Source organism: Thamnophis sirtalis, unplaced genomic scaffold (assembly GCF_051295495.1).
Source record: "Thamnophis sirtalis isolate CommonGarterSnake01/CBP01778 unplaced genomic scaffold, rThaSir2_p1.2 scaffold_18, whole genome shotgun sequence".
In the NCBI taxonomy this organism is placed as follows: domain Eukaryota; kingdom Metazoa; phylum Chordata; class Lepidosauria; order Squamata; family Natricidae; genus Thamnophis; species Thamnophis sirtalis.
The window spans coordinates 2,662,627-2,681,864 of NW_028261398.1; the positions used below are offsets into that span (position 1 = coordinate 2,662,627).

Here is a 19,238-nt window from a genome sequence, read left to right on the forward strand (position 1 = left end):
TTCGCTCTCTGTTGCAGAAATTTTGGTTTTCAATATGGATGCTGTCATATTTCCTAGGAAAAGAAGCGAGGAGAGGAAGATTCCCGTAGCAAAGATGGCGGACGAAACGGCGCCAGCGGCTACTTCCGGCCCCCTTCGAAGACTCCCCAGGCAACCGGAAGTGGTCATTCTCCCTGCCCGGAGGGAGGAGGGCGAAGATGGCGGAGGAGAGCAAGAGCAAGGGTGGGCCGGTGGCGGCGACTCCGGCGGGTCCTGCCGGCGGCGGCGGCGGGGCGGCGAAGCCTTTGACTCCCGAGCAGGTACCGCGTGGGGCGGGCCGGGAGCGAGCCGGTCGGCGGGCTTCTGGGCATGTGCAGAGCGCCCAACCGAGCATGAGGCGGCGGTTGGATGCGGTTGCCACGGGCGACGGTGCCGCTTCTCTCCGCTGAGCATGTGCAGAGCGCCCTGAGCCCGTTTGCTCGGCCCCCACCAGGCCTCCCCCGAGGCTCTTAGGAGCCTTTATTATTCATTTTGATTTTATTTTTTATTCACTATTAATTCTCTTCGGCTGCCTCTCTCCGTCCATGACTCTGGGCGGCTTAGAACTCAAATCTGGGCCTGGAAGGTTTAAACTGGGCCCTGAATTCAAGGGGGGGGGGAGGGAGGAGGGTCATGGAAATACAGGTAGTCCTCGACTTACAACCATTCCCCTTAGATTCCAAGTTACAACGGCGCTGAAAAAAAGGGGCTTATGATCATTTTTCACACTTACGACCGTTGCAGCCCCTCCCCCCGGCCACGTGACCCAAATCTGGACATTTGGCAACTGACATATTTATGACGGTCGCAATGTCTCCCTGGGTCACGTGGTCCCCTTTTGCGACCTTCTGACGAGTGAAGTCAATGAGGAAGCCAGAGTCGCTCAACAACCGTGCGACTAACTTAACAACGGCAAGTCCCCTTCGGGGGAAAAGGGCAGCATATAAATGTAATAAATCAATTAAATCAATCAATCAATCATTCACTTAGCAACTATGGCAAGAAAGGTGGTAAACTGGGGCAGCGTTCACTTCGCTGTCTCGCTTAATGACATAAACGTTGGCCTCATTCATGGTCGTAAGTCAAGGACAACCTGTATAGAAAACCAAGATCTAGTCTTCTATTGAGTCTATGGAGGGTTTTTTGTCTTATTTTTAATTTGTTATTTTTAATGTTATTCATTTTATTTCTCAATGTCATATTTCATTTCATTTCTTTGTCTTGTAATTCTGGACTCCGGGCGGCTCACAACAGACAAGGGAAGGGGGATAAATAGACAAAGACAACACTTTAAAAAGACGCAACATTCACAATTTCCGTGGGGCTGGATGTTTCACAAGCCCCCCCGGCCTGCTGGAGCAGCCAGGACTTGGTGGCTTTGCGGAATGGTGGACATATGGTGGACATGTGCTTATCCCAAGCATGTTTAAACTCAGTAACTGATGCCTCCCCTGGCAGTTGGTGTCAAAGAGCTAATATGAAGTGAACTTAAAAGAATGCAGACTTGGGTCTGGGCTTGATTTCATCTTCAGGAGGTGCGTTTCCTACATTATGCTGAGTTTCCAAGTTACCAGAGCTCAAATCTTCACCCAGACCTTGTTTCTGGCTGGTTTGGACAGGTTCTTAGGAGAATCCATATTCCACATGGAGAAGATTGTGTTAATTCAGGGCACTCGAATCATTAATCAAAGACAGTCCTAAAACGTTACGCACCCCGTACTCCCAACGGGCTTCTGATGAAAGTGGCCATGCTCAGCCATCCAGATTCATTCTGGAAAGTGACACAGATGGGATATACATTTAATAAATGAAAGCTACTGCAACACATTGTCCCTACTGTCATCAGTGCAGGAAGGAACAAGAGGGGGAACAAATGGTCAGGTTGCCGTATACCAGTGGTTCCCAAACGTGGCAACTTTAAGACTCTGGGAGTTGAAGTCCACAAGTCTTAAAGTTGCCAAGTTTGGGAACCACTGCCGTATACGTTTATCATGGGAAATTGGGAGTTGGGGAATTGACAGTTGATGAAGAACAGAACAGCCTTGAATCCGGTTGGAGCATCCTCAAGGACGTTTGCCCTGGGTGTGGAATTTCACCAGCCCAAACGCCTCCAAAGGGTTTCTCATAACATCACATTGATGATGGATTGGCTACACCACGGACCACAATGGGCGGGGGGAGGGCTAGGGGAAACCGTTGCTTCAGTTCTGCATTGCCACGCAGGAATTTCAGATTCCCCCTGACTCTCCTGCATCCAGTATTCCTTTAGTCAGTGCCTTTTCGCTTCAGATGGAGTTGAGAGTTTTACTTCCCTAAGGCAGGGGTCGGCAAACTTAAACACTCAAAGAGCCATTTGGACCCATTTCCCACAGAAAAGAAAACGCCGGGAGCCACAAAGGTCCTAACCGGAACCCCCTGTTCAATTCAGTTCGGTTCCCCCACCATAGAGTGTACTTTTTCCTCTACCTGTCATAACCGAAAGCCCTATCAATTGTGGAGACAACTGGAAAACCCTCCCCTTGCCATAGAGTCTTCTCCTGGCTCACTGTGCTTCTCTCCCCCCCTCCTTCCCCCCACTGGAAGCTCCTCTCAAAATTGTGGCGCCGACCGGTGACGGAGCCGCAGCAGAGGGAGGAAAGAGCCACATGCGGCTCCAGAGCCGCAGTTTGCTGACCCCTGCCCTAAGGGATCAAACGGGGGGCAGGTCTGACACACATAATTGGACTGGGAAGGTGATCGGAGTTGATCTTCTCTCCTTCCAGGTGGTAGCAGGATTCAACCGTCTCCGCCAGGAGCAGAGAGGCCTGGCTTCGAAGGCGGCTGAGCTGGAGATGGAGCTGAACGAACACAAGTATGTCGTGGCCACAGAGGGAAAGCGGGGATTTTCTTGGCTCTTGGCAGATAAAAGCCGGATGTTTTTCTGCCTTGGTTGGAATTCAATTAGGGCAGCCTAGATCCCCCTGGTACAGGTAGTCCTCGACTTACAACCACAATTGAGGCCCAAATTCCAGTTGCTAAGCTTGACAGCTAAGAGAGCTTCGCCCCATTTACGACCTTTCTTGCCCCACCTGTTAAGGGAATCACTGCACTTGTTAGCTTAGCGACACGGTTGTTAAGTGAATTTGACTTCGAAATGGACTCTGCTTATCAGGCCGTCGCAAAAGGAGATCCCGTGACCCGAGGACACTGTAACCGTCATAAATATGAGTTAGTTGCCCAGCGTCTCAGTTTTGCTCTCGTGACCACAGGGATGCCCACGTATGAAAAACAGTCAAGGCACTCTTCAGTAGCTCCGAATGGTCACTAAGCGAACGGTTGTAAGTCGAGGACTACCTGTGTTCAAAATCTGGGCTGCAGTGAGGCTTCAAGGCGGAAGTCTTGCAAACTGATTTGCAGGTTATTCTAGCTCAGTGTTTCTCAACCTTGTCAACTTGAAGATGTCTGGACTCCAACTCCCAGAATTCCCCAGCCAGGTTGAGAAACACTGTTCTAGCTTCTTCCCTGGTTTTGGCCTTGCCCGGAGCTGCTGGAATGAGCTTGGAATGTCCGTCTCCTCTGCAGGTTGGTTATCGAGACCCTCAGAGATGTGGACCCCAGCAGGAAGTGCTTCCGCATGGTAGGAGGGGTGTTGGTGGAGCGCACCGTTAAGGAGGTCCTCCCAGCCCTGGAAAATAACAAGGAGCAGGTAAGCCAAGAGTTACCTGACAGCAAGATGGACAGCCGAAAAAGAAAACCATAAATAAATCATGCTTTTCGGACACTGGTCAGCCTCTCCCACTCCCAGTGAGGGAGCAAAGGTGGATTTGGCACCTTTAATGACGATTTAGAACGGCTTCATTGTCACTTTGAATGTCCCCTAATTGGCATGCCTTAAAATCGAATTGCGTTGCATAACAGCTCTCAAAGGGTCTCCACCTCCAATATACCCTACCTAACCATGACTAAATAAATCAATACAAAATTATGCACGTACCCACGTATATCATATGACACCGGTTGTCTCCGACTTACGACCACAAGGGAACCTAAAATTTCCATTGCTAAGCAAGGTGGTTGTTAAGTGAGTCGTGCACCATTTGATGATGGGGTATTTTTTGCCACAATTGTGACTTGGATCGCTCCAGTCCAGGGGTCTCCGATCTTGGCAACTTTAAGCCTGGCGGACTTCAACTCCCAGGATTCCCCAGCCTGCTTTGCTTTTCACCGCCGCTACATTGGACATAATTCCGTTAACTGCAGGGAATTATTTTTATGAGCTTAGATCCACCCAAATCACACGCCTGCCTCTTCAAGGAAAGTGAGAAAAGAGACTTCCTCCCTCCCTCCTTTCCTTTATTCTCCTTCCTTCCTTTCTTTTCTTTACTCTCCTTTCTTCCTCCCTTCCTTCCTGCTTCCCCTCTTCCTTTTTCTTTTCTGCCTTCCCTTTATTCTCCTTCCTTCCCTTCTTCTCTTCCTTCCTTCCATTCCTCCCTTTTCTTCCTTCCCCCTTCCTCCCTTTTTCTTTCTTTCTTTTTCCTCTTCTCTCTCTCTCCCTTCCTTCCTTTCTTTCTACTTTCCTTCCTTATTATTTTTAAGAGAGAATCGAAGGTGGCGAACATATCTAATTCTTCCTCCTCCTATTTTCCCTACAATAATAACAACCCTGTGAGGTGAAGTGAAAACTGGGCTGAGAGAGAATGACCAGCCCCATGGTCATCCAGCCAGATTTCGCGGCTCAGGCAAGATTTGAACATCCAGGCGCCCCATTGGCTGGCTCTTGCCGCCTCTTCCCTCTTTGTCCCCCTGCAGATCAACAAGATCATTGAGACCCTGAGCCAGCAGCTGCAGACCAAAGGCCGGGAGCTGAACGAGTTCCGCGAGAAGCACAACATCCGCCTGATGGGCGAGGAAGAGCAGAAGCCACCTGCCAAAGAGAGCCCAGAGGGGGCTGCTGCCAAATCCAGTTCCGCCGGGGTCCTGGTTTCTTAAAGAGAAGAGTGGACTTGTATGGAAGGACTTGACCCCACCCTCCCTCCGCCCACCGTTGCAGCTTTGGCTCTCAAGAGACCCCCACCGTTATCTGGATGTTATAGGGTCATCTCCTCTTGTGTTTTGTTAAATAAATGTTGGTTTGTTGTGAAATGGAGGCAAACATGCACGTGTAGAGTTATCTTTATGGCACGGGGGCTTGTCTGTGTCCGGGGCAGGGTGAACGTTAAGATAAGTGGACTTTACAACTCATAGAATTCCCCAGCCAGCAATTCCCTGGTGATAACACTTCCCTTTTGATGTCTGTCCCCATAGCGTACCTGCTTACTCTCCCGTGATCCCTTTCTCTGCCGTCTCCCCGTTGTAAAGATTGAAAGACAGAAAATGGGCATGGCTGGCAGGGGAATTCTGGGACTTGAACTCCACCCATCTTAAAGCAGCCTATTTGAGGCCATTCCAGCTAAAGCACAGTTTGGTTCCTTGACTTATTTAACAATGGAGAAATGAGGACAATTGCCAAGGTGACGTTCTGGGCAGTGTCTTTTGGAGCTTCATTTTCTCACACGGGAAGTGCCCTCGCTGGGAAAATATGGCAATTGCTGTCCTGTGAACGTCGTGGGTGTTGGTTTGGGAAAGCCATGCCCCAGATCCTCTCTAAGACAGATCCCACCACAGAACGAATTGTGAGAAATATTTAGGATTGTTTCATTTTGTAATTTTGAATTACTGTATTTTTCGGACTTATAAGGCGCACTAAGATTTTGAAGAGGTAAATTTAAAAAGAAAGTTTTTGTACTCTACGCGCCTCCCAAACCCTCTACAGGCCTTTTTTCCCCCCCTCCAAAAACAGGGCATGCATAGGCTTTGGGAGGCTTGTAGAGTGCTCCTTTGGGCTGGGGAGCGGGGGACAAAAATGAGGACGCAACGGTCTGTTTTTTGCTCGCTTTTTCCCTCCCCAGCCGCACTTTGCAGGCCTCCCAAACCCTCTGCATGTCAATTTTTGCAAAAAACCCAGGATGCTCAGGAGCTGGGGTTTCGGGAGGCCAAAAATGCTATATTCGGTGTATAAGACGCACCCAGATTTTCAGTCTCTTGGGAAGGAAAGGTGCGTCTTAAACTCTAAAAAATACGATAATGGGCGGCATTTATTCCGTCCTTTATGAAAAAAAAAACATGCTTGGTTTGTCAGGTAGCAGATTTTTAAAGTGAGCAAGGTGACTTTTAACTCTAGTAACACTTCAGCCTCTTCACCAGAAGCCTTTCCCCCCCCTCTTTTGTCACAACCTGGGAAGTTGACCAAGACCTCCCACTCAAAATGCAGCAGCAACATGGTCTAATTTTGTTAAAATACAAGAATCAATCTCTGCCCCTGGGAGAAATCTTTTCATCCCCTCTCTGAAAAGCCCCCTTTCTACAAAACCTGCATTCATGTGAAAATATATTTGCTTTAATTCATACATTAGAACAGTGTTTCTCAACCTTGGCAACTTGAAGATGTCCGGACTTCAACTCCCAGAATTCCCCAGCCAGCGAATAGCAGTAGACTTAGCAGTAGACTTATATACCGCTTCATAGGCCTTTCAGCCCTCTCTAAGCGGTTTACAGAGAGTCAGCATATTGCCCCCAACAATCTGGGTCCTCATTTTACCCACCTCGGAAGGATGGAAGGCTGAGTCAACCCTGAGCCGGTGGGATTTGAACCGCTGAACTGCTGATCTAGCAGTAGCCTGCAGTGCTGCATTTAACCACTGCGCCACCTTGGCTCATGCATTCGCTGGCTGGGGAATTCTGGGACTTGAAGTCCAGACATCTTCAAGTTGCCAAGGTTGAGAAACACTGCCCTAGTCACATGGCCCAATCACTGCAGTGTCTGGTGGCATCACTCCTTCCTCTGGCCAGGTGTGAGAATGACCTTGGTTCCCAAGAGAAAAGTATTTTGTTTTGACTACCCAGCTATCTCTAATCCCCCTTCCCTTGCTCCAGTGTGGCCTGTCAGCCCTTCTTCATTTAAAAATCAGGAAAGAAAACCACAGGACTCCATTGGTAGAAATCAAGTGTACTTTTACTAATTATAAATGAACAGAAGCGAAGCAAAGCGAAGACTGATTATTTAGGCGCGAAAGCGAATAGTATATTGTATAATTCATTCCCCTCTCCTTGGCATCCCGTGCACAGTCCGATCATAATTCTCCCAAGTGTCAGGTGTGAGATAACGTCGAAAGGCATCACCAGGATGGAATGCCGGTGCCGTTGGCCCTGGCGGGAAACACTCCTCCTCCACATGCGCAGTAAGGTGGACAGTCCAAAATCTAGAATCTTCCTCCAGCACAACAATGAGTCCCCTCCCAAATACCATGCCCCTCCCTCCACGTTTCAATGGCAGCCGAAGCAGCAGCAAAGCGGACTGAAGCTCCGAGATGGCTTCACCCAGGTCAGCTTCAGGGTTGACACGCCGAGCTTGTGGGTTGGTTTTCAAAAGTCTCATTAGTTTTCAGACGAACACCGAAACTGACGTCCCCTAAACTCCGCTGAAGATGTTACCTCGCCTGGTAACGAAAACGTTCGGAAACCAACTCAAAAGCCCAGAGAACGAACCTCCCACCCTCGTTCCACTTTATTAGATTTTTGTTTGAAAAGATTGGATCAAAACCAGGCTTGGGAAAGGTTACAACAATGGGAGAAAGTCAAAACTTTTATTTGTCAATTGGGCAAAACTTTATTCATAAACTGGGGACACACCTCAGTTATTTAAGGAGGAGACTTCTTGCTGGCATTTTTGGTTTGCGTCAAGATATTTGTCTGCCCAAAGAGACGTCTTTATGACATGCGTGGGTGCGTTTACGCCATCCGAGCGGGCCAACTCTCCAGAGCCAAGAAGAAAGATACTTCGGGAGTGGTGGAAGAAGCATTTGGTGGTCCCAGCTGGTGAGCAAAATCCCGGCTTTCATGGCGATATCCTTAAGCTGCAGATCTCTGGGCAAGGGGTCTTCCCATCGGCCCCAAACCCACCCACCAGGTAGAGTTTGTCATTCCAGAGGCACGTTCGGTGGCCGCATCTCTTCTGCGCATGGGTCGAAGAAGGAAAGCGGAACCAGTTGGCTGGCGACGCCCCTGCAAGAGCGAAACGGAGACTCCTAAATGCTTAACGGACGTTCGCTTAGCACAGTGTTTCTCAACCTTGGAGACTTGGAAGTCCTGTGGACTTCAACTCCCAGAATCCCCCAGCCAGGGCAGCTGTGCTGGCTGGGGAATTCTGGGAGTTGAAGCCCACAGGACTTCAAGTCTCCAAGGTTGAGAAACACCGTGACCCGTCAAAACCGCGGTCCACTAAAGCGCGCCCGATTAAAGCGCGTACCTGACGTCATCAGCAACGCGACAAATAAAATTAAAAATAAATTAAATTAAAATTAAAATTAAATTAAAGCAAGCCGATTCACATAAAGGTAAGGGTTAGGTTTAGGGTTAGGGTTAGGTTAAGGGTTAGGGTTAGGGTTAGGTTTAGGGTTAGGTTAAGGGTTAGGTTAAGGGTTAGGTTAAGGGTTAGGTTTAGCATTAGGTTAAGGGTTAGGTTTAGGGTTAGGTTAAGGGTTAGGCTTAGGGTTAGGTTTAGGGTTAGGTTTGGGGGAGTTAGGTTTAGATTTACGCGTTAATTTTAAGTTTACCGCTCACAGCGTGCTGTTTTCGTCGTGCTGTGATGACGTCACGTACGCGCTTTCGTCGAGCGCGCTTTATTCTACCGCGGTTTTGTGGTGGAACCGAGAAACACTGGCTTAGCAAGTGTCCATAATTAGCCCAGAAAAAAGGGACTTTGGGCTGGCCTTCGCAGGGTCCCTACACCGACACGATTCAAGGCAGTTTTCCCACGGACTCACCTCCCTTGTGCCCATTGCCTCCGGCCCCCTTCTCGCTGTCAGAGGCCTTCAGGAACTACGTCTGCAGCTGGCAAGGCTTTTCCTGAAGGCCTCTGCAACCAATCTCAGGACCCCTCTTATTGCCTTCAGGAAAACCTTGCCGGCTGCAGAAGAAATGCGCTGGCGAGGCAGTTGTCGGCGCGTGGTAGTGGTGGGTTGCAGGCGGTACGCCCCGGTACGGGTGTACCGGAGCCTGCCCGGAACACCGAGTACTGTTCCAGTACAGTGCTCCGGAGGGCTCGTCCACCTGTCCTCGCTCCTTACCTGTTCTTTAAAGCCTTTGGCGCTTCCGTGCAGGGGCATGGCATGTACAGCGCCCGCGTGACGCTCCGCTGAGCAGCTGGAGCATCGCAGAGGCTTGTAGAAGTGTCGCTGGCAGCTACGGCACACGTCCGCACTGCACATGTGAGCGCGCGTCCATTTGGATGACACCGGGCCTGTTCCAACTGTACCGGTTGGAACGGGATCTGGAACCCACCACTAGGGTGTGGGGGGCCTGGCCGCAACTGTCCAAAGATAAGAAGTAGGGCAGCTCCACCCCCCCATTAATTAGCTTAATTTTTACCTGTGTAGTGAGTGGGGTCTTAACTAGGGCTTATATTGGGCACACGTGTAAAAAATCAAGCTGGGGCTTACTTTTGATGTAGGCAGGGTGGATTCCTGCCAGTTTTAACCTCTTCTCTAGAAGAGGTTCCACAAATCCACAGTGCCATTTAGAACCGGTTCCAGCTCCCTCCCCATCATCAAGATGAAGAGCGAGAGGAGGAATTCGGGGAGTTGAAGTCCACCAGTCTTAAAGCTGTCAACTTTGAACACCCCTGGTTTTTTTTTTCTAAAGGGTTAGGGGGGCCAGGGTCTTGTAACTTGACAGCTTTAAGACTTGCGTGCTTCAAATGCCAGAGTTCCTGAGCCAACATGACTGGAGGAGGAATTCTGGGAGTTGAAGTCCACAAGTCTTAAAGCTGTCAAGTTTGAACACCCCTGGGGATTTTTTTCTAAAGGGCGTGCAAGGGTCTTGTAACTTGACAGCTTTAAGATTTGCGTGCTTCAATGCCAGAGTTCCTGAGCCAACATTTTGGTTGCTAAGCAAGAGTGTTGTTAAGTGAGTTTCACCACGTTTTACAAGTTGGCCACGCCCACCCAGTCACATGACTGCCAAGCCGCTCCCACTCGGTCACATGGCTGGAAAGCCACTCCCACAAAGCAAGCCACACCTACAGAAGAGGTTCTAAAAAATTTTGAAACCGACCACTGGCGGGGGGTAGGTCATATTTTCGTGGAAACATGATCATTGTGCAATTACCGTAAGTTGAGGACCACCTTCAAAGGCCAGGTTCCAATCTCGGATGGCCAGGCTGTTAATTGCAATTCCCTGAGTTGAAGTGAGCTTTTAGGACAGTGTTTCTCAACCTTGGCGACTTTAAGTCCTGTGGACTTAAAGTCGCCAAGGTTGAGAAACACTGTCTTAGGAATTCCAATTCCTGGTAAGGGTGGTAAGGGTGGATAGGACACGTTGGGTGGTAAGGGTGGATAGGACACGTTGCGTGGCAGAAAACTGAGAAGACCTACTTGTGTTCTATCAGTGGCTCAGGTTAGAGCACTTTAAGACTTGTGGACTTCAATGCCCAGGATTCCCCAGCCAGCATTTAAAGTCCAGAAGTCGTAAAGTGGCCGATAGTGGAGGCCCAGGGTCAGAGGAAGAGAAGAGATTTTGTTAAGAACTCTTACTGGCGTCGTAGATGTAAAGCTCGTTGCAGATGGCGTCTCGGCCCCTCGTCAGGGACTCTCCCCCAAAGATGACCGCGAAGGGCCCAACCACCGTGCAGGAATGGTGCCTTAGGCCCTTGGGGGCCTGCTGGGACCCCTTTTCAGTGGCCACTAAGTGAGCAAGCTGCTCAGTCAGCTCCGGAGCCTGGGTAGATTCTACCTGCGGAAGAAAAGGCAGAGACAGTTCGGCTTGGCCAGATCTTAAGGATGCTCCACCTTCTGAACTAATTTAACCTTATTGTGCCTACATGCAGCTGCTGGCTGGGGAATTCTGGGAATCAAAGTCCATCGAATCGAAGAGCCGAGGTGGCGCAGTGGTTAGGGTGCAGTACTGCAGGCCACTTCAGCTGACTGCCATCTGCAGTTCGGCGGTTCAAATCTCACCGGCTCAAGGTTGACTCAGCCTTCCATCCTTCCGAGGTGGGTAAAATGAGGACCCAGACTGTGGGGGCGATATGCTGACTCTGTAAACCGCTTAGAGAGGGCTAAAAGCCCTATGAAGCGGTAGATAAATCGAACTGCTATTGCTATCTATCTATCTATCTATCTATCTATCTATCTATCTATCTATCTATCTATCTATCTATCTATCTATCTATCTCCATCTCTTTCCTATCTATCTATCTATCTATCTATCTATCTATCTATCTATCTATCTATCTATCTATCTATCTATCTATCTATCTATCTGATTGTTGGGGGCAATATGCTGACTCTGTAAACCGCTTAGAGAGGGCTGAAAGCCCTATGAAGCGGTATATAAGTCTTAACTGCTATTGCTATTGCTATCTTCTGGTGGCCAAGATTGAGAGCCAGGGTTAGCATTGCTGACCATCCTTGATCTTACGAATTTTGGAGCAACCCTATGGATTTCCTCCTTGCTAGCAAGATTTTGACGGGGTAGGGGGGGGAGAGGCACATGTCCAGCAAGTTCCCTGGTTCATACCCCTCTCATAATTTAGCCCATCTTCTCATCAAGCAGTTTAGTGCACCCCCTCCTGCTTTCTGAATTACTGTATAATTTTGGGGCCCACAAGGAGGACAGGAAAGGTTGCAAGGGACAGAAGGGACCCCCGAGACTTTAGCCTAGGCCGGTGGTTCCCAAACTTGGCAACTTTAAGACTTGTGGACTTCAACTCCCAGAATTCTCCAGCAGAATTCTGGGAGTTGAAGTCCACAAGTCTTAAAGTTGCCAAGTTTGGGAACCACTGGCCTAGGCTGACCCTAAGGGGTGGGAACCATTTCCACCGGGGTCTTGGCTTCCACAGTCTTTGTCTGGAAAGACATGGAGCCTTCTGCTTGAGCAGGGGGTTGGACTAGAAGACCTCCAAGGACCCTTCCAGCTCTTGTTATTCTGTGTCCAGTTTGGGGCTACCAGTCTGTAGTCCACGGACTGGCCTCTGACTCACGTGGACCTTTCCTTTGCCCCAATGTCCGGCCACATCGCAGTCCGCAGAATCGCGCCCTCCAAAGACCAAGAGTTTGTAGCCGCTGCTCTTTCCCTGCGGGCCATAATCCTCTAGCAGCATGGCAGAGTGGCCGGCTCGGGAGGCTGTCCGGGATTCCTCTTCTTTGTACCTTGGAGGAGGAAGGGGAGGAGGAGAAGGGAGAGGAGGAGGAGGAGGAAGAAGAAGAGATAGAACAGGGAGAAGAGAAAGAAAAGGAAAAAAGGAGGAGGAAGAAGAGGAAGAAAAGGGAAAGAGGAGGAAGAAGAAAAGGAGAAAGCAAAGACTTTGATTTTCAATGCATCAGTTTCTTCTGCCTGCTTTTAAAATATCATTGTTGGTTCTGCTGAGAATAAGCTTTGACACAAAGTAAGTGTCACTTAAACAATTCAAAATGCAAATGTATTATCTGCAGTGGTTCCCAAACTTGGCAACTTTAAGACTTGTGGACTTGAAACGAATCACTTGAAGCAGGTACAGACGCCATGTTGTGACGCAGAAGATATTTGCAAGTAAGGACACGCTGGGAGCTTACCAGTTGAAAACACTTCCACCATTCTTAGGGGCAACCTGCAGTTTCGGTTAGCTTCAGCTAATCCAGAAGGAGCTGGCAATGGAGGCTAAATTCCAAGCCCCCAGAGACTTTGCGAACGTCTCTGGGGTCACTGGATCTCCCCCAACCTTTTACTGTCTCTCCGGGACAGCTTGGGTTCAAAAATGAACCGTCTGGCTGGAGAATTCTGGGAGTTGAAGTCCACAAGTCTTAAAGTTGCCAAGTTTGGGAACCACTGGTCTAGAGTTCTATAATCGCCTTTGGGTTTTGTATGCCTTATCTACCTGGACCCTCAGCTTGTGCTCAGTTTACAAAACGCACCATGTCTTTACAGGTGCCCCGTCTGCAGTGGCTTGCTTTGGTTTACCACGTCTGTGGAGATACCCACAGGTCCTGGTTGCCCCCAAAGGTGCTTTTTCAAAAGGCCACTGCACTTCCATGGTTTTTCCCTGAAGTCGTTTCGCTTCTCATCGGAGAAGCTTCTTCGGTTTTGAAGTGAAGCGGAAGAAGAAGAAGAAAAATGGAAGAAAGCTTCTTGGATGAGAAGCAAAACAAGCCCAGTTGCCCTTTGATAAAGCAAAAGGAACATTTAGTTTAGCACAGTGATGGCCTTCCCCTGTACATGGGTGTGTGACACCCCTCTCCCCCCGTGCGTGTCTCCTGCATACACCTTGCTCCTCGCGCATGTGCAGCAGAGACCCAAAAATCAGCAGGAGGCCTGCGCGCATGCATGGGGGATGACGGCTCATGTGCCCGCAGAGAGGGCTCCGTGTGCCACCTGTGCAGAGGTGGGTTGCAGGCTGCACGCCCTGGTACGGGCGTACCGGAGCCTGCCCGTAGCACCGGGTACCGTTCCGATACGGTGCTCCAGAGGGCCCAGCTGACCGACTTCCTTACCGCGTTTTAAAGCTTTTGGCGCTTTCGGCGGCCTGCGTGATGCTTTGCTGAGCAGCTGGAGTGTTGCGGAGGGATTGCGAAAGCATCATTTGCAGCTACAACGCATGCCCCGCTACCTGCACCCATCCCGGTAGGAACAGGATCTGGAACCCACCACTGTCCCTGTGGCACACGTGCCATAGGTTCGCCATCACTGGTTTAGCCCGTTAAGGAAACATTGATGTGATGGTTTGTTAACCATGATACTCTAGCACACTTCTGCACCTCGGTTCACCCACGTAACACTTATCATCCGCGAGCTGCACTGGCTGCCTATTGGTCTCCAGATATGCTTCAAGGCGCTAGTCGTCACTTATAAAGCCCTTCATGGTATTGGACCTGGGTACTTGAGAGACCGCCTGCTGCCAATTACCTCCAATAGACCGATCAGATCCCACAGATTAGGCCTCCTCCGAATTCCATCTGCCGGCCAATGCCGACTGGCGACTACCCGGAGGAGGGCCTTCTCTGTGGCTACTCCGACCCTCTGGAACGAGCTCCCCGTGGAGATTCGAACCCTCACCACCCTCCAGGCCTTCCGCAAAGCCTTTAAAACCTGGCTGTTCCGACAGGGTTGGGGCTAAAGAGCTTTTGCCCCCCCTCTCGAATGGTATGGTTGTTGTGTGCTTTTAAATTGTGTATTGTTCTGTTCATCTTTTTTATCCCTTATCTGTACCCCCTTCCCTGACTTGGATTGTGAGCCGCCCTGAGTCCCCTTCGGGGAAAAGGGCGGCATATAAATGCATTCAATTCAATTCAATTCCTGGGGATGCTGGGAGTTGAAATCCGCACATCTTTCACTGGCTGTAGTTGAGAAACACTGTCATAGATCAGGGGTGTCAAACTCAAGGCCAAATCCCCTGGAAACAGCAAAGGACCGTCCTGTGGTGCCTCTGCCAGCGCATGGGCCCCCTGGGCTCCATTTTCACTGGCAGAGGGCTAGCAAAACGAACTGAAAAACAAAAGAAAAGGAGGAATGTTTCCCCCTTTTGGATTTGAGCCTGCAAGAAGGGACAGGATAGGAGAAAGGGAAAGAGGAAAGAGAAAGAAGGGGAGATGGGAAGAGAGCGAGGAAGGCAAAATAAGGAAAGAAGAGAGGGAAGAAGAAAGAAGAATGAAGAGGAATGGAAAAAGGAAGGAGGGAGGGAGGGAAAGAAGGAGATTATAATGCAGTGTTTCTCAACCTTGGCAACTTCAAGTTGCCAAGGTTGAGAAACACTGTTATAATGAGAGTGAAGGAGGGTCTCAGGGAAATCCTGCCTTACCACTTGGTCATCATAGGTGGCCCCGACACGAGCTGGCCATGCCCATCCCATCCCCCCCGAGGTTAAGCACAACCCTGATGTGGCTCTCAATAAAATCAGGAGTTTGACACCCCTGGCATGGCCGTACGTCTCCATTGACCACGCCGGGCACTGAGTGGGACCTTACCAGTAGGTCTTGCTGCTGGGCTGAAGGTGCAACGTGAAGATGCTGGCGTAACGCCGCTGGGTCCGCAGGCCGCCCTCCCGGCCCACCACTAGCAATTCATGCTCCGTCAGCTTGGTGCAAGTATGGCTGCTCAGCCCCACGGGGGTCTCGGATGTCCTGGCTGCCCAGCCTTCCCACTGCTTCTGCTCCACATCGAAGCTGCAGACATCCGAGACCCTGCGAGATCCATCCCACCCACCCACCACACACAGCAAGTGGTCGCCCAGCACCACCGCCTGGTGGTGACTGCGGCGGTAGCCGTGTTCCGGAGCAAGCGTGCGCACCGTCTGGACGGCTGGGTCAAAGGCCACCACGTCTCCCAGGGGGGGCTCCTGGGTGTCCTGAGTCTTCAGCCCTCCAAAGATCAGGAACTTTCCTTGCACGACGTTGCAGGAATGGAAACCCCGAGCCAAGAGGTCATTGCGGACCACCGGCTCCCATTCCCAGCGGCTTCCACCCGAGGCGAACATGCTGGTCTTGAGTTGGGACAGGCCGGATCAAAGCTGGAGAGGATGAGATGGAAAATGGGTGTCATCACATTGGAGCACAACAACAAACTTCATTAGAAGAATAGCAAGCTTTGGGATAGGACAGTGTTTCCCAAAGTGCGGTACGCCGTGACCCGTCAAAACCGCGGTAGAATAAAGTGCGCCCGACGAAAGCGCGTACGTGACGTCATCAGCAGCGCGATGAAAAAAATTAAAAATAAATAAAATTAAAATTAAAATAAAATTAAAGCAAGCCGATTCACATAAAGGTAAGGGTTAGGTTTAGGGTTAGGGTTAGGGTTAGGTTAAGGGTTAGGGTTACGTTAAGCGTTAGGGTTAGGGTTAGGTTTAGGGTTAGGTTAAGGGTTAAGTTTAGAGTTAGGTTTGGGGGGGTTAGGGTAAGGTTTTCGCTTTAATTTTAAATTTACTGCTCACAGCACGATGTTTTCGTCGCGCTGTGATGACGTCACGTATGCGCTTTCGTCGAGCGCGCTTTATTCCACCGTGGTTTTGTGGTGGAACCGCGGTACGCGTATCCCCAGGGGTACGGGAAGAGTTTGGTGGGGGTACGTGTTGTATCCGGTTTTAACAGAAAAAGTCCTGAAATACATCTTGCCTTTTCCAACTTCATATTTATGCGAAGTTGCTTTTTCTGCATTTTTAGACATTAAGTCGACAAAAAGGAAGAGACTATTGGATGTGGAGCCGCATCTCAGATTAAAATTAACAACCAGGGAACCAAATTATGATGATCTGTCATCTCAACATAAACAATTTCATCCTTCTCATGGAATCAAATAAATGTTCTTTATAATGTAACTTTCGTTTATTTTGCGTATGTCCCCAAAAAAGAAAAAAGAAATATATTTTGATTTTTATTAAAGCGTATGTTTTTTATGAGGGGTACTCAGCATTACGAAAATTATAGAAGGGGTACACATATGTCAAAAGTTTGGGAAACACTGGGATAGGACATAGATTAGAATAATAAGAGTTGAAAGAGACCTTGGAGGTCTTCTAGCCCAGTGGTCCCCAACCTTTTTATCGCTGCAGACCAGTCAGCCTTTGATAATTTTACCGTGGCCCGCTGAGTGCGTGCAGGGGTGAGGGAGCGAAAATGGGGGAATACAAACATACTTTTTAAATCCACCTTCCCAATTCAACACCTGAATCATATCCCACCTTCCATTTTGTATGTAGATTTTAAGGAATAAACAGCTGAATTAATCAAGGTCAAAGATAAAAAGAGCAAGGGCAAAATTAAATAAGCCAGAGGATAGCAATGTAAAAAGAATACAGTATTAAGCCCATTCACTCTATCTAAGCCCCCCCACCTCACAAGGTTGTCGTGGGGAAAATAGGGGGTGGGAGTATTAGGTATCTTCACTACCATATATAAAAGGAGATACTATCTTAAATAACAAAGTGGGCCCCCACCTCCAAAATATACTAAAAGAAAAAAGATTCCATGTGCTCAACTAATTTTTTTTAAAATCATCACTATATTATGGACTACAGACATATATATATATATATATATATATATATATATATATATATATATATATATATATATATATATATATATATATATATATATATATATATATATATATATATATATATATATACACACACATACATACATACATACATACATACATACATACATACATGCATACATGCATACATGCATATATACATACCGTACGTATGTATGTACGTATATATATATAATGTCCAAATAACAGGAAAAGCGCTTCAAGGACCAAAGTATATTCCTTTTTTAGAATCTAGCCCATCCCCTGCCCAAGCCTGGCGGGAAAAATTCACACTGAAATGTGGGCAGCCCTGGATAAAGCGTTAAAGTATGGAGGATTAACATGGCAGGAGAACCTCTAATAAATTCTAATAAAAAGAGAGACGTCTTGTTTTAAACCATGGTTTGTGGACTAAACTGTAATTGGCTGAATTCTCACATCTTGGTTAGGATGATCCTTTGTTATAAAGGAGAGCTTTCTCCTTCAGAAAGCTGTTCTTCAGGTTGATTTCTTTTTCAAAAATAAACTTTTGCCATTCAATTTTTACCCTGCAGATACTGTACAGCAGTGGTTCCCAAACTTGGCAACTTTAAGACTTGTGGACTTCAACTCCCAGAATTCTGCTGGCTGGAGAATTCTGGGAGTTGAAGTCCACAAGTCTTAAAGTTGCCAAGTTTGGGAACCACTGCTGTACAACACACAATCTTTCACAATATAAATTTTACATTGTAAAGATTCACATTTTTTACAATGCACCTTTCACCTTCATGTGAAAAATATAACGTACCTTCTTTTTAACCTGCACTGTTCAATTTCAGATATTTTTATTCGGATACAGCTTTCTTTTCTAAGATTTGTATTTAATTTCAAAGAATAAAAAAGTTAAAATACAAAAAGGTTTTCTCACTATTTGCTAACCCATTTGTAAACATCCACTACATATATACATGTATATGTATGTATATACATATACATATACATATACATATACATATACATATACATATACATATACATATACATATACATATACATATACATATACATATACACATACACATACACATACACACATATACATATACACATATACACATATACATATACACATATACATATATACATATACATATACACATATACATATACACATATACATATATACATATACATATATACATACATACGTGTAGTATTTGTGCTGATAAATAAATAAAGTTAACACAAATATAACAAAGGCAACAGTAAAAATATTGGGTTTCTGTTGTGATGGACTCTTGTGACGAGCCGATTCTCCCCACAAACACACACACACACACACACACACCTTACAAGTCTCTTTCAAATTTGCTCCCCCCCCAAAAAAATCAGTGCTTTATTTCGTCCCCCCCCAAAAAAAATATAGGATCTCTGTATCCATATTAAACCAGTAATTTGAACGAATGATATCTTAATTAACACAAGGGATGAAGCAGGCTGCAATAGCTAATTTGCAGAACTGGCAAGCCAAATAAAAGCCGTGGCTGTGTTTTGGGAACATTGCCAGGAAAAAAAATCTAACTTATTGATTCCAACAATCATGTTTCCTAGCTAAAAAATAAAGAAAGAAAAAAAACAGGCATCAGCGATAGAAAAATGTTGCATTAGAGAGAGGGGGAGAAAAACCTCAGGAAAATAAATTCTTGCTCAGGGCACAGGGGGGGGGGGCTGGGTCTGCCCCAGTGACTAGTGTGCAAAGCCCCCCCCCTCCGTGCATGCACGCTTGCTGCTTTGCACGCTCAGCCCCCCCGTCCCCCGTCCCTCCCTCCCCTCCCCTCCTGCAGGAGGAGGAGGCATCATCCCTGGAAGTGGGATTGCTCACCTTTGCAAGCTGTGCCCTGGGGCCTACCTTGCCATGGGGAGCCTGGCAGTGGTGCAGAGCCTGGTTGCTAGGCAACCGCAGCCAGCCCAGGCAAGGAGGAGGCAGGCCATGGAGGCCTGGCTTGGGTGGGCAGGCAGGCAGCACGGATTGGGGGGGGGGCTCTACTTTCTGCCCCAAATCTTTGCTTTCAGGGCCGTGGACCTCACACCCTCCTAGGCACAGGGGCTGTGGAGCATGGGAGTTGCAGAACAAGGGGCACAGCTGCTTTAATTGCCACTGC

General features: G+C 48.1%; 2 protein-coding genes across 2 annotated transcripts; one reads left to right on the top strand and one right to left on the bottom strand.

The window, feature by feature from the left end:
• The first annotated feature begins 144 nt into the window (after positions 1–144).
• On the top strand, positions 145–5,143 carry PFDN2 (prefoldin subunit 2). Its single transcript, XM_014072176.2, has 4 exons — positions 145–299; positions 2,781–2,869; positions 3,580–3,703; positions 4,807–5,143. Exons 1-4 carry the CDS (start codon positions 198–200, stop codon positions 4,984–4,986), a joined length of 495 nt encoding a protein of 164 aa, XP_013927651.2. The 5' UTR covers positions 145–197; the 3' UTR covers positions 4,987–5,143.
• A 1,959-nt stretch (positions 5,144–7,102) lies between these two features.
• KLHDC9 (kelch domain containing 9) lies at positions 7,103–15,567 on the bottom strand. Its single transcript, XM_014072125.2, has 4 exons — positions 15,030–15,567; positions 12,074–12,242; positions 10,626–10,824; positions 7,103–8,097 (listed from the first exon to the last, which is right to left on the bottom strand). Exons 1-4 carry the CDS (start codon positions 15,536–15,538, stop codon positions 7,931–7,933), a joined length of 1,044 nt encoding a protein of 347 aa, XP_013927600.1. The 5' UTR covers positions 15,539–15,567; the 3' UTR covers positions 7,103–7,930.
• Between the last annotated feature and the right edge of the window lie 3,671 nt (positions 15,568–19,238).

What these genes read in the sequence shown, in the direction of transcription:
- PFDN2 (XM_014072176.2), top strand. Translation starts at nt 198, where the DNA reads ATGGCGGAGGAGAGCAAGAGCAAGGGTGGGCCGGTGGCGGCGACTCCG. An exon ending in ATGGAGCTGAACGAACACAA is followed by an intron (nt 2,870 to 3,579) that starts GTATGTCGTGGC and finishes TCTCCTCTGCAG; the next exon opens with GTTGGTTATCGAGACCCTCA. An exon ending in TGGAAAATAACAAGGAGCAG is followed by an intron (nt 3,704 to 4,806) that starts GTAAGCCAAGAG and finishes GTCCCCCTGCAG; the next exon opens with ATCAACAAGATCATTGAGAC.
- KLHDC9 (XM_014072125.2), bottom strand. Translation starts at nt 15,538, where the DNA reads ATGTTCGCCTCGGGTGGAAGCCGCTGGGAATGGGAGCCGGTGGTCCGC. An exon ending in CCCAGCAGCAAGACCTACTG is followed by an intron (nt 12,243 to 15,029) that starts GTAAGGTCCCAC and finishes TCCTCCTCCAAG; the next exon opens with GTACAAAGAAGAGGAATCCC. An exon ending in GCTTTACATCTACGACGCCA is followed by an intron (nt 8,098 to 10,625) that starts GTAAGAGTTCTT and finishes TCGCTCTTGCAG; the next exon opens with GGGCGTCGCCAGCCAACTGG.